Source organism: Balaenoptera musculus, chromosome 13 (genome assembly GCF_009873245.2).
Source record: "Balaenoptera musculus isolate JJ_BM4_2016_0621 chromosome 13, mBalMus1.pri.v3, whole genome shotgun sequence".
Lineage (NCBI taxonomy): Eukaryota > Metazoa > Chordata > Mammalia > Artiodactyla > Balaenopteridae > Balaenoptera > Balaenoptera musculus.
In genome coordinates this window covers 69134504-69147627 of record NC_045797.1, presented here as the reverse complement: position 1 = coordinate 69147627, position 13124 = coordinate 69134504, and the positions used below count along the sequence as shown (strand labels likewise).

Sequence of the window (13124 nt, the reverse complement as noted above, 5' to 3'; positions counted from 1 at the left end):
TGGGGTTAACCTGGGAGAGCTTCGCGGAGGAGGTGAGGCTTGAACGGATTAGGCAAGCTGGGCGGCGGGCTGGCTGTTCCGGCGGGGAGAGTGCGGCTTGTGCCAAGGTTTGCGGGCGGCGTGTGCTAAGAGATTGTACTGCGCCGGGAGCGCTGCGGCACGTAAGAACGAAAGGGTCTGCGCGCGCCCTCGGCGCCGCCTCCACCCACGCCCTGCACGGGTCCCGCGCCAGCCTCTTCTCCACACTCTTCCCTTAAGGCGCAGCCCAAAGTCCACGCGGAGCAAGGGAGCGAGGGTGGGGGTGGCTTTCGTCCCCCAACCTCCCCTAGAGGCATGGGGCCTCAGCTCCCTCCGTGGGTTATAGGAAGGCGAGAGGGGAAGCCACCAGCAAGGTCACCTTGTTGGTCCGTGTCAGAGCTGGGGTGGAATTCATGTCCCGCTCGCCTATGCCAGGGCCCCGGGCACGTCCCGCCTGGCGCCGTCGGTTTTCGAAGCTCCGTCCGCACTGGGCCTGGGGCATTGCCAATTCTGAGAGCCTTGGAGCTGGGACGTGAGGGCCACTGCTCACTCCAGGACTCAGATGCGGTAGCCTCGCCCAAAGTGGCGCGGGGCGGGCGGGCGAGCTCGAAAATGGGCAGAAACCGCGGGACCCTATGCGGGAAGGGGTGTGGGGGGCGGGCTTCTAGGCACGCCTCGGCCGATGACGACAGCAGGGGGACGTGGTAATAACAATGGCTTCCTCCGGGATTTCCTTTCCTGGGCAGCCCGTGGCGCAGGGACAGCAGCCCCGGGTGCCCGGGAGGGGGCGCAGACGCCGGCACGTGCCCGCCCCACCACCGCCACCCGGCGGGGAGCGAGAAGGCAGGACGGGAAAGGGGCGTCGGAGCAGATGGATAACAGGGCTGCCCTTCGCTTCGCCTCTCTGGCGTTGGAACGTGCTGCCTCCAGAAGTCGAGTGCAACGGCAGGGAGAAAACCAACAATTTCTTTTGCTTGGAAATTTATGCATGAAAAGCCTGGCAGTGAAACAGACAGCTTGCACCTGTTTCTTAAAGAACCATCAAGTGGCCCTATGAAAATCTTTGCAAAGGGTCCTCTTGAATTCCAGGTCGGAGGAAGGCATTCTGCACCTGGACAGGAGCTAGGAAAACTGTGCAGGAGCTAGAAGGACAGCTGAGGGCTGGTGCCCTGTATGGAACTCTAGTCTTCATTCAACATTTACTGAACACTTATTCCTGCCATGCGCCCTGCTATCCTAGCTGCGGATTCCTGGTGAACAAGATAGACGTGTTCTCTCCCATCCTGGCTTTAACTTGATTGCAAGAGATTTCTGTTCTGCAGATTTTGGTTACTTATTTACCCACATGCTCTTACGCCTTCCTCAGATACCAATGTTCCCTAAGGTGAGTCCTTAGTCTGCTATTAGTTGTGGAGGCAGGAAGGCCTGGGTGTTCCCTAGAGGACAGGTCAGTGCCAGCTTCCAGAGCAGAGGGCAACAGAGCAGCTCAGAAGAAGGCTTCAGGGAGACCCAGGCTGGACCATTTCATATTGAGAGAGAAGGAGAGCAAAGCCTAGTGCTGAGGTCAGGATTTAGGCTGGGCCAGGGATCTCAGGCAAGATTTGGAATCCAAGGCTGTGGGCAAGGGTTAACACTGGAAAGGGCCAAGCCAAGCTGAAGCGTATGCACAGAGGTGTTACCCCTAGAAAGCCTTTCCTGACCCCTCCCACCCCTGGGTGGGTTATGTGCCCTTCCCCGGTGATCTCAAGGCCCACTGTGCCTCGGTGATGTTAGCACTCACCACATTTTAACAAAATCGTTTACTTGTCAGTCTCTTCACTAGAGTACAAGCTCTCTGAAGACAGCTGTTGTCTTTCTCAACACTGTGTCCCCAGCACACCATAGTGCCTGATACATAGTCCTTGATAAAGCCATCCCAGAAAGGAGGAGCTGACTGTCAGAGTGGAAGCAGGATGGAGGAAGCAGGATTTTAGTTGGAGATACAGAAGATGAGGGAAGGCTGCAGCTTAAATGTCACATCCTCAGAGAAGCCTTCCTGACCCCCCAAATCAGGCTAGTGCATGTTATGCATTCTCATTGCACACTTCTTTTTCTGCCTTAGCACTTACCCTGCTGTAATTAAATTGTTATTTGGAGATTATTTCTTTTTTCACTTGGCTTCCAGGATACCATAATCTAGTTTTCCTCCTATTTCATTGACTGCTTATTTTCAGTCTCCTTTGCTGGTTCCTCCTCATCTTCCCAACCTTTTAATGCTGGAATATTCCAGGACTTGGTCACCCTCTTCTCTTACCTTCCTACACTTAGTCCCATGGAGATGTCATCCAGTCTCAAGGCTTTAAATACTACCTAGAAACAGCAAGAAGCAATGATTGTTGAAGCTGGGTGATGGATACATGGAGGATCATTGTACTATTCTGTTTCTATATGTGTTTGAAAGTTTCTATTAAAAAAAAAAACTTAAAAAATAAATGGCAGTTTATATGGTGATTCCCAGATCTCTCACTTGAACTCTGAACTCATATACCCAAATGTCAGCTTGACCTCTCCTCTTTAATGTCTAATAGGCATCTCAAGCTTCATCGAAAACTGAGCTCCTGATCGTCACCCTTATCCCAAACCTTCTCTTCCAGCAGTCCTCCCATGTCAGAACATGCGAACTCCATCTTTCCACTTGCTCAGACCAGAAGCCTTAGAGTCATCCTTGACTTCTCTATTTGTACGCCACATCCAGTCTGTCAACAAATCCTGCTCCCATCCTTGTCTAAACCACCATCGTCTGCCTTCTTGATTATTGCAGTAGCCTCCTAGGTTGTCTTCCTTTTTCTACCTTTGTTGCCCTATAGTCTATCCTCAATCCGGGCTAGGCAACTAGGCCAGATTTCATCAGTCTCTGTCTCAGTATCAGCCAAAGGCCTTCCACTGGCCTGCAAAGCCCTATGCAATCTAGCCCCATCTGATCTCATTTCATACTACTCCCACCTCACTCCCCAGCCACTCTGGCCTTTGTGCAGGTGGGTCCTACGACATACCCGGTGTGTTCCACCCCAGGGCCTTTGCATTTACTCATCTCTTTACCTGTAATACACTCTGCCAGATGTCTTCACGACTCACCTGAGCATCTGCTTCAGGTCTTGAATCAAATATCACTTTTACAGGGACTTCCCTGGTGGTCCAGTGGTTAAGAATCTGCCTTCCAATGCAGGGAACGTGGGTTTGATCCCTGGTCGGGGAACTAAGATCCCACATGCCACGGGGCAACTAAGCCCGCGCTCTGCAACTACTGAGCACACGGGCCACAACTAGAGAGCCCATGAACCACAACTAGAGAGAGAAGCCCGCGCACCGCAATGGGTGCAACTGAGACCCGATGCAGCCAAAAATAAATAAATAAATATTACAAAATATACATATATATATATCTCTCACTTTTACAGGCCCTCTCTGCTTATGCTTTTAAAAAGTGCAGTCTTCCCTCAAATTTTTTCCATCTCCATTCCCTGCTTTATGTTTCTCCATAGCAACTATTACCACCTAACACACTGAATATTTTACTTATCTTGTTTACTGTCTATCTCCTCCCACCAGAATTTAAGCTACATGATGGCAGAAGTTTTTGTCTGTTCTGTATGCTGCTATATCCCCAGTACCTAGAACAGAATCTGGCAGAGGATAGCACCTAATAAATATTTGTTGAAGGTATAAATGAATGTCTATCTTCCACACTAAGCTATAATCTATGAGAGCCGATTATCACTGTATCCAAGGTACTAGGCATAGAGCAACGATTAATAGATATTTGTTGAGTAAGTGAACTGATTAATTAAAAGGACAGCTCATGAGGGGAACTGGTGTGAGGGCAATGGTATCGAGGTGAGAAAGAACAGGAATATTTAGGAGGAAAAAAAAGACTGATGGTTATGGAAGGTTTACTTCAGGGCAGTAGCAGACAATGCATTTGGAGGGATAACATGGTATCAGATTGTAGATTTCATTGCCATATTTAAAGGGTTGTTTTGCACCCCATAGGCTATGAGCAAAGGAGTGGTAACGATGGAAACATTGCTTTGCTCTAGGAACATTGATCTGGTAACCAGTATCCAGGATGAGACTGGCAGCAGGGAGAACAGTTAGAAGGCTAGGACAACAGTCAGTGTGACCTGGAAATCCTTTAACTGAGGTGCTTCAAAGCTGTGGGAGCTGAAAAGAAAGGGACAATGAAAGAGCAATTTTGAAAAAAGAAATTAGTAAGATTTTTTGGCCCGAATTTGGGGGAAATAATGGTCCACAGCCCACTGATGTTTGGGTTTTGAGCAGCATTATCTTGGAAAGAGTCATAACATTAACGTAAATAGAAAAAGCAAGAGGGACAACCAGTCTGGGGGCAAGGTCATAAGCTCAGATTTCAGAGTGTGGTTTTGAGGCAATGGGAGACTGGCATGCGGGTGACACTAAGCTGAGCTAAAGCAGAGTAGTGCCAGCTGAAGCCATGCCCATAGACTGCATCTCTGAAGTAGAGAGGAGAGAGAAGAAGCAGGAGCTTAAAGACCAAACCATACAGAATATCCACAATGAGGAAATGAAAGAAGGGAGAGGAGCCAGCAAGGGACAGGAAACTTATCAGAGATGTAGGAGGAGACACAGAATAATGCAGAGCCCCAGAATTGAAAAGACATGAAGTTGGTAGAGCTGAACAGAAAGGAGAGGAGAGATTTAAGGCCCAAAGTCTCTTCCCAAAACAGAGCCTGATATTTTTCACTTCATTCAGTCATACTGCCTGAAATTCTGCCAGTTATTCCTTTTGTGTTGGTTAAGAATTAAGAGGGTGAAGTATTAATAGTTGTTCTCACTATAAGCTGAATTATAGGGTTTTGATTAGATCGCTTTCCACCTAACCCGTAGGGATGAGATAATTTTATGGAGGTAATCATTTTTATTAGAAATGTTTAAAGGAGAGGAAGTGAGAGAGGTAATTTTGGAGTTTTGACTGCTTGGGGAACACTATGGATATTTTGGAGGGCAGAGGGCACTGGGTAGAGGAATGAGAAAATAGGGTTCTAAGGGGCTGAGAAAAGAATGTAGAAAGGGGATGGAAGGATTCCAATGACAATTTCCAAATCTTAGAGGGAGGACCCTGATTTACCCCCTTCCTCCCAGAGACAGAATGAAAGCAATTTCTCTCTTTACAAAATTGGGAGGAGACAGGATAGAAAGAATGATGATGATGATGATGACGACGATGACATAGCACTTGCCACATGCCAAGCACTGTTCAGATTAAATATTTAATCCTCTTAACAACCCTAAGAGGCAGAGACTATTATTTCCATTTTACAGGTAAGGCAGGTGTGCCCTGTTAGCCTGCCCTTAGGTCTGCAGAGTCTGGGGTTGCAGGGCAGAGAGGACAGGGGTATAAAGCAGCTTCTCTAACTGGAAGGCCTCCACCTCCCACCACGGGACGTCTGCCCTGGGGAGGACAGGCAAACAAACGGGGCCAGAGGTATTTTTAGTCACATGTAGTATGTATGCCTTCAGCTGGGGGGAGGGAAAGCAGGATATTACCTGACATCACCATGAAAAGAGGTGAATATCAACTACGGATTTGGTCTGTTTCTATACTTAGATTTTAAAGTGGAAAGGGAGCTGGTGTGTATAAGGAGCAGACACAGTATAAGCGCTGAACTTGGAGTCAGAAGACAGGTCTGGACCTCACAGGTTGACCTTGGGCAGGTTAATCCCTTCCTCTGGGCCACACTTTTCTCAATTACAAAAGGAAGGCATTGTATGAGAGTTAAGTTTCTGAGGTTCCTTCCAGCTCAAAATCTGTACGATTCTAGAACCTGGGGGTTGGGTGTGACAAATTATGATCTCTCTCTCCCACTGCATATGTTCGAGAGCGTGATATTTTGGGTATAAATATGCCAATGTCTGCCGTCTGTATGTGTATATTCCAGCTATATGACTAAAACTTTAGTTGTTTGTGGGTAAATAAGGGATGCTTCTTGGTTTTCTCCAGGAGAGACCAAATGGCTCTATGACATAGTAAACTTCTAAGATCACTGACTCAAGGTATGACGGGAGGGCAAATGATTCCAGAAAAGATTTGAGTCTGTCATCATTCTTTAGCATGGTTTTTAAAATTTTTTTCCATTTTTTTTTTACAACCAAATTTAATTTAGTCTTGACCTCAACCCTGTGAAACAGCACAGGATTTTACAGAAGAGGGAAGAGACGCAGAGATTAAGTGACTTGTCCAAGATCACACAGCCTGTTCGAGCCAGAGCCAAAACGAAGATCTAGGGCTTCTGACTCCTGGCCTGTATGTTCTTCCTAGTTCTGTGCTGGATGTTAGAAGAGACCCTGTGCATGGAAAATGGAGTCAAAAAGGGTCTGTTTCTAGGTAAAGGCCAAGTGGAGGCCCCTGGCCAGAGGATGCCAGCTGACCTGCTTGCTCTGTTCCTGTCTCTGCAGCTACTGGCTGCAGTGTCATCTCAGTCAGAGCAGAGGCGCAGAAGGCTTAAAGATAATGGCTATTTCAAGAGCCACTATGATTAGAATTAATTAGAATGTCAGAGGGCAGTGATAAGAAGTAATAACATTCTGGAGCCTCTGGCAAGATGTGAAAGCTGTTTACTAACTCTTCTCAGAGCCTAATTTGGCTCTTTCTTGGGCTCACTTCTGTAAAGCAGGGATGGGCTCATACCACCTCCCAGGGTTGTTGTGAGGATCAAAGGAGACAATGAGGTAAAAGTGCTTCAGAAAAGGTACACAAAAGCGTGCTTGTTCATTCAACTTAACCAACATTTATTGAGTACCTACAATATTCCAGATACTGTGTTAGGAACTGGAGGAAAACTAAGACAAACAAGAAACAAGGAGCCCAGAATCGCCATTACTATCTCTCCTAGTGCCTTCTGTCTCTTTACCCCTCATGTCTCTTCTTGTCTCAGATCATATGAGGAAAAGTGGGCTCTGCAGTCCTGTCCAATTCCCCAGCTAACTGCTTCTGTCGCAGGCAATTCTTGCTATGGCCCAAACTCTGGGCCTCCACTGGACCAGCAGAGGGCTCCCTCTGCTATAGCTCATTCAGCAAATCATTAATTCACTTATCATAAGCCAGGCATGGTTCTCGGTGCTGGGGATACAATGGTGAGCAAACATACAAGGTCCCTGCCCTCATGGAGTTCACTGTCTACCGGTGAAGGCAGACCTTAAACAAATCAACGTGAGATAAATATATATTCACAAATCAGGGTGAGGGTGTTAACGAGATGGGGAGAGAGAAGTGGAACTCAATCTAGAAGGACTCTCTGAGGAGGCACAAAGCTGAGAGCCACAAAGGATGAGAAGGCAGCTATGCACGTAGCCTGGGGAGAAGCCCTCCAGGCAGAGGAGTGGGAGGGAACACGGTGTCTTCAAAGAACTGACAGAAAAGCAGTGCAGCAGAGACCAGAGCACGCAAGACAGTGGTACTCCGTAGAGCTGGAGTGAGAGGCAGGGGCCGGACCACACTGGGCCTGTAGACTGAGGTGAGACGTTCCCTGTAAATGCACTGCACTTCCAGTGCCTTCTGTTCTCTTCCCAGTGCTGGTAAAGAAATGACTTGGGCTGTTCTAGTTCTGTCCCTCCATGATGGTGACGAAAGGCTGGAGGTTAGTTAGAGAAATTTGGCATAGTACAAACCATCAAAAAATTGTTAGCTTTATCTCCTTTACTTTAGGTGACTAACCTCTAAACTCATGTAACCCAGAACCTATGAACTCAGTGAGGGGTACCAAAGATTTTCATCCCCACCCCTACACTGATCACAGATCTACAGAAATAAATTAATTCAGTGGTCGTTGTGCCTGTTGCCCATGGACTCTTTAGTTTGCTCAGATGGCTCACATCTCTGGGGTGCAGTATTTACAACTTAAAACCTAGAAGGGAAGGTAAATGTACGCAGGTAACAGTAATAAAAGGAAGAGATAATAAGTCACAAGAGAGGTAACAGAGAGATAGGATTGAAACAATAAAGTTCTTTCAATTCCATGTTATAGGAGCCATTGAGTGCTCCTTTGTTACGAAAACCAACATCATGAAGTGGTAAATTATAAGGGATGCAAACCTGTAAGAGATCACAGGAATTGAGTAGAAATAGGTGCTCCTATGCCCTGCAAGTAGCATGTAAATTAGTTAGGGAGGTAAATTGGTACTTTTGGTAACTTTCTGGAAAGAAAGTTAGCAATATGGATCAAAAGCCTCAAAAATATTCACTTTGACCCAATAATTCCACTTCCAGGAATCTACTCTAAAGAAAAAAAAAAAGATTTATTTGTAGATTTAAAGATAAGAATTTTCATAATAAGGTCATTATACTATCAAATGATTAGAAACAATTATCCAATCTGGATTATATAATTACATTATGGTACATCCTCGTGATGTAATAGTATTTAAAGGAAGTTTCTGAAGAACAGTAATGACTTCTGGAAATGTTCAAGACATCAATTTAAAGGAACATGCCATCTAAATTACAATATGATAGGATAAATGCTTTTACAGAGGAAGGTGAGAACAATTGAGGGAATGAAGGAAAGTTTCCTAGGAATACTGATATTTGATGTAGGTCTTAAAGCATGTGTAGGAGTTTCCCGGCAGAAGGGAAAAAAAGGACCAAGTGGAGACCCCTAAATTCCGTAAAAGAAGACTGAGAAGGTAATATACCTCTTGAGAAAGGTTTGTAGCAAACATACCTCTCATACAGCCACGGTCTGCAAGCCCCGTTAGCTTTCCTTCAGTGAGTTGATGAGCCATGTCCCTGATCAGAATGAATGAGTCCCCCCCCCCCCCGGCCCCAACCCGAGAAGGAGGGACGGCCCTGCAGGCTGCACCGCGGGTGGGGCTGGAACCGACGCGCCGCAGCCCTTGGCCGCTGGCGCCAGGCAGATCCCTATGCTCAGGCTCCCCGCGAGAGAAATAAGTCCCTCCCAGACCTACCTGCAGCGCCAAAAAGGGACCCCCAGTGTTGACGCAGCGCGCAGGCGCAGTCGGCCCCTGGCCCGCTGCCGTGTGAAGTTTCACACCTTGATGGAGGTTGCTTGAGGCCTCCCCGGCTGAAGAGAGCGACTCCCAGGTAGACGCCAGGCCGGGTGGGGGGTCCACACAGAGCCAGAGGGGACCTGGGGAGCTTGGTCCCTCTGAGCTCAGAGGGAGCGTTCCCTCTGAGCTTGTTGCCTTGGTTCTCCCAAGCCACAGCCTCCCAAGCACTCCCCCGACCCTCTGGGGTCCTGCTCGCTGCTACCTCTCTGGTCTGCCCCACTGCTCCTCCTTTATCTCTTGAGTCACCCCTCTGTTCTCCCTGAGGGACAGAGGTGGGAGGGTTTGAGAGGGGAGGTTAGGAGGAAGAAAGTCTCTGGCCTAGGTGCAAGCACTGCCTTCTGGCCTGGCTTTTGGACGCCTGACTTCTCTTAGGCAGCGCAGGGTTTGGTCTGACTTGTTTCTCCCTTGGGAATTGGGGACCTCCATGATTCCCCACCCAAGCTGTTCAGGGGCTGGGGCCCTGCTGCTCTTTCAAACCCAGTAATGAGCTTGGACAGGCTCGGGGCTGTTTACTTAAGGTACCAGTAGCTCTGGACAAAATCGATCTTTTTGCAGGGTTTAGACCTCCCTTGGCTTCACTTCTGTAGAATGTGGGGTGTCTGGAGGTCTGTGTATCTGAAGGACACTGGGAAATGTGAGGAGATGTTTCCTCTTTAAAATTTGAAGGTCTTGTCACCTGCACTCTCCTGCTAGTCACAGATGCCAGTCACTGTTGTCTTATACCTGTCCCGTTGTAGCCGCTTACCTCCCTAGTCCCTGAAGGTGATGAGCTTCCTGTCACTGGAAGTTCACTTCTTTGTGGCCTCACCTGTGGAAGTTCTCACAAATGCTTCTTCTCCTCTGACCCAGATCATGGCTCACGTGGACCAAGCAGCCCGCCGGTTGTCCAAAACTGGATCAACCCTCTATGCAGTGCTGGAGCTTAAGAAGGGCGCTTCACCTGAAGACATCAAAAAGGCCTACAGGTTCAGACATCAACCCCTTATTAAATCCTGCAATTCTCCCCCTTGAACCCTTTTTCCTCTACCTTGCTTTCTGACCCATTTTTAAATCCCCAAGCCTTCACTTTGGGGCCAGGTGGGGCCATCATCCTCTTCATTGTGACACGGGAAGGAATGTAGACTTGGGCTGCTTGCCTCCATCCTTTGTACCACATCTCATGCATTCTTTCTTCACCATCTAGAGACCTATCCCTGTCATTCATCCTAACCCTCCCTCCCCAGCCATTCCCATCCTCTTCCCACCCTCCTTTGGGTATTGCTTGGGTAGGAGACTGGCATTGAAGTATCATCCAGACAAGAATCCAGGGGACCCTCAAGCAGCAGAAATATTCAAGGAGATCAACACAGCCCACTCCGTACTGAGTGACCCTAAGAAGCGGCAAATTTACGACCGGCGTGGCTCATTGGGAATATATATATACGACCACTTTGGCGAAGAAGGCGTCACATACTATTTTACACTGAATAGTTGTTGGTTCAAGGTACACAATTCTTCCTAGTCTCTTAAGAATAAGGAAGGAGGGGAAACCCTCCTCTCTTAGGACAGCTAATCCTCCTCTCCTAGGACAAATGCTTCTGTTGTCTCATATAGCAGGTGCTGGAAGGACTGAGGGAGGGGAGCTTGAATGGAAATACACAAGAACTGCCAGATTGAAGCCATTCTTTCCCACCTTTTAGACGCTTGTCCTCCTGTGTGCTCTGCTTACCTGTTGCTGTTGCTGCTGCTGCTGCTGCTTTTGCTGTGGAGCACTTAAGCCACCACCCGAGGAAGCAGCTAAGAAAAAATATGAGCCGAATGTCCAGAATCAGCCTCCAAGGCCAGGTGAGAACCACAGGCAGGGACTGGGATAAGAGCTGGCACAGGGATGCAGGAAATGGTTGGGGGTGAAACTGTGAACCCCCAACTATGGGCGTCTCAAGTCAGTACTGGGGCGAAGTGAAGAAAGAGAAGGGGATACACTTGGTTTCTGAGTTTGTTTATGCCGCACGCTGACAGTTTGAATGTGATGTTGGCCTCCTATGACTGTTAAGCTTAACAAATGGGGTGGGAGTTAAGGAAAAGAATGGGGTGGGGGACTGTGCCTAGAAAAGGCAGTAGTCGAAGACAAGTTAGAGGATGCAGTTCATTGCATTTACTCAAAAGAAAGGTAAAGTGCCTGAGATTATCCCCTAAAGTGTGGGTTGACTGACGTTCACACCAGTGCCACCTAGAGATGTGAATGCATAACTGCAAGGTCACCATTTTTTCACCAGTGGACTAAAAACTTGTTACTAAATGTTTACATATGTGTTTTTCAAATTCCATCACAGGACGCAGAGAACATTTTAGAGGAGGGGAAGATAATTCCAGTGACGATAATTATTAAAAGATGAAGAAGAGTGAGGTATGAAAACTGAAATGCAGCAATAATTAAAGGGTAAGAAAAGGATAAACACTAACTTCAGATGAGTCATTAGTGGAAAGTTTATATCTTTATAGTATGGACTACAGGTATTTGTATCCTTACCTATAGGGGGTTGGCTTTAAATTCTGGGTGATCATTCCTTCTGGTTAATAAGATGCCATCTTCTTCTGCCCTTAGGTGCTGACCCAGTGAGGGTGCCTTCCGCTGCCCAGTCTGCTGGACTCGGTGAAGAGAAGAGCAAGTAGCCCTGTCCTGACCTCGACCCTGATTTTCCCCTCTACTTGTAAGACTCCCATCTTCAGAAGCATCGATGGCATCCATCCCAGTGAGGATGCCATCTTTGTCCTTGATGGTATAACTGACCCTGGCCATACAGGGTCACCCAGCTATTCTTCTTTTCAGCTGCAGTCCCAATTTTAATCTGTTAGAGAGCAGCCCTCATATCCCTACCCTTGTGAGGTCTTAGGCAGTGATGACAGTCTTTTCCTGAGCATTCTTTTTCCTGTGCTTTCCTTGGGATTTGAGCCAATGTCAGCTGGTAGGGTCAGCCACTTGCGATATCTCCATCAGGATGCTGATAACCAAGCTGGATGGATCCTGTCCTGGAGCTGCTATACCAGCTAACCCTTCTTTGCTGCAGTTCTGTGTACCAGCAACTCTTAGTGTCAGCCACATTCCTAAGCGAGTACACCTTTCTGGGGGCTGGTCTCATCTTCTTCTGGTGCCCATGCCTTTGGCATTGCCAGCTGCATTCCATACCACCATGAGACAACTCAGGAAAAGAATCAATGCATTTGAGGCTTAGGGGTAGTTATCCCACCTTTGGATTCTCCCTGGACTGCAGCTGCTAGCATAGCACCCATTAGCAGGGCGCCTGTGGGTTGACTGAAGTTCACACCTCAGTGCCTGCTTGCCTCCGTCCTTTTGACCACATCTTATGCAAGCTGATCACTATATGTTTTGTTCTTAAAACTGGGGCATGAAACGTGTGATAGGGTAAAGACTGCACTCTTACAGACCCTTTCCCCATGTGTGCCTCATCGCACTGTCTGTTTGGTATCCTCATCACACCATTTCCCGTCTACGCAGGGTCAGAGTCTAGTAACTCCTCAAACTTCTCTCTCCTGACTGGGAGAGGGGCTAAGGGATGTCAGTGAATAAAAGAGCTTTTGTCCAATCCCAGTGCATATGTTGGGCCCCAAAAAGACAAATTGTGCCTGGGATAGAGAAGAAGTAGGAGAAAAAGATAGAGGACCAGTGTGCACATCTGAGACCAGCCTGCCCTGGAGAGCAGGAGTCCAGGACAACTGTGGAGCTGGGGCAGAGGCTTCCCAGAGCCTTGTGATGATGCCTTTGTCAGTGCTCTAAAATTCCCCTGGAGACTGATTCCCCTGGTGCCCGAAATAGGTCCCTGGCATTCCAGTCCTTTCTGCCCAGCTCAGCTACTCTCAATTTCCTAACAAATTTAAAGTCCTTGGAGTGGCTCCAGTGATGTGTTCATGGACCAGAATCCCATACTTTCTCAGGGGCGTGCTCATGAGGTAGTTCCAGGCCCTGGCACACCTGCCAGCTCCAGCCTCCTGGGCTTCTTTTCCTAGGGGGATATAAGAAAGGTCTG

At 47.8% G+C, this 13124-nt stretch overlaps 1 protein-coding gene across 1 annotated transcript; it reads left to right on the top strand.

The window, feature by feature from the left end:
* The first annotated feature begins 9951 nt into the window (after positions 1 to 9951).
* On the top strand, positions 9952 to 12645 carry DNAJC5G (DnaJ heat shock protein family (Hsp40) member C5 gamma). Its single transcript, XM_036873599.1, has 5 exons — positions 9952 to 10064; positions 10369 to 10582; positions 10779 to 10923; positions 11412 to 11485; positions 11684 to 12645. The coding sequence occupies exons 1-4, from the start codon at positions 9952 to 9954 to the stop codon at positions 11465 to 11467; spliced, it is 528 nt and encodes a 175-aa protein (XP_036729494.1). The 3' UTR covers positions 11468 to 11485; positions 11684 to 12645.
* Positions 12646 to 13124: the final 479 nt, after the last annotated feature.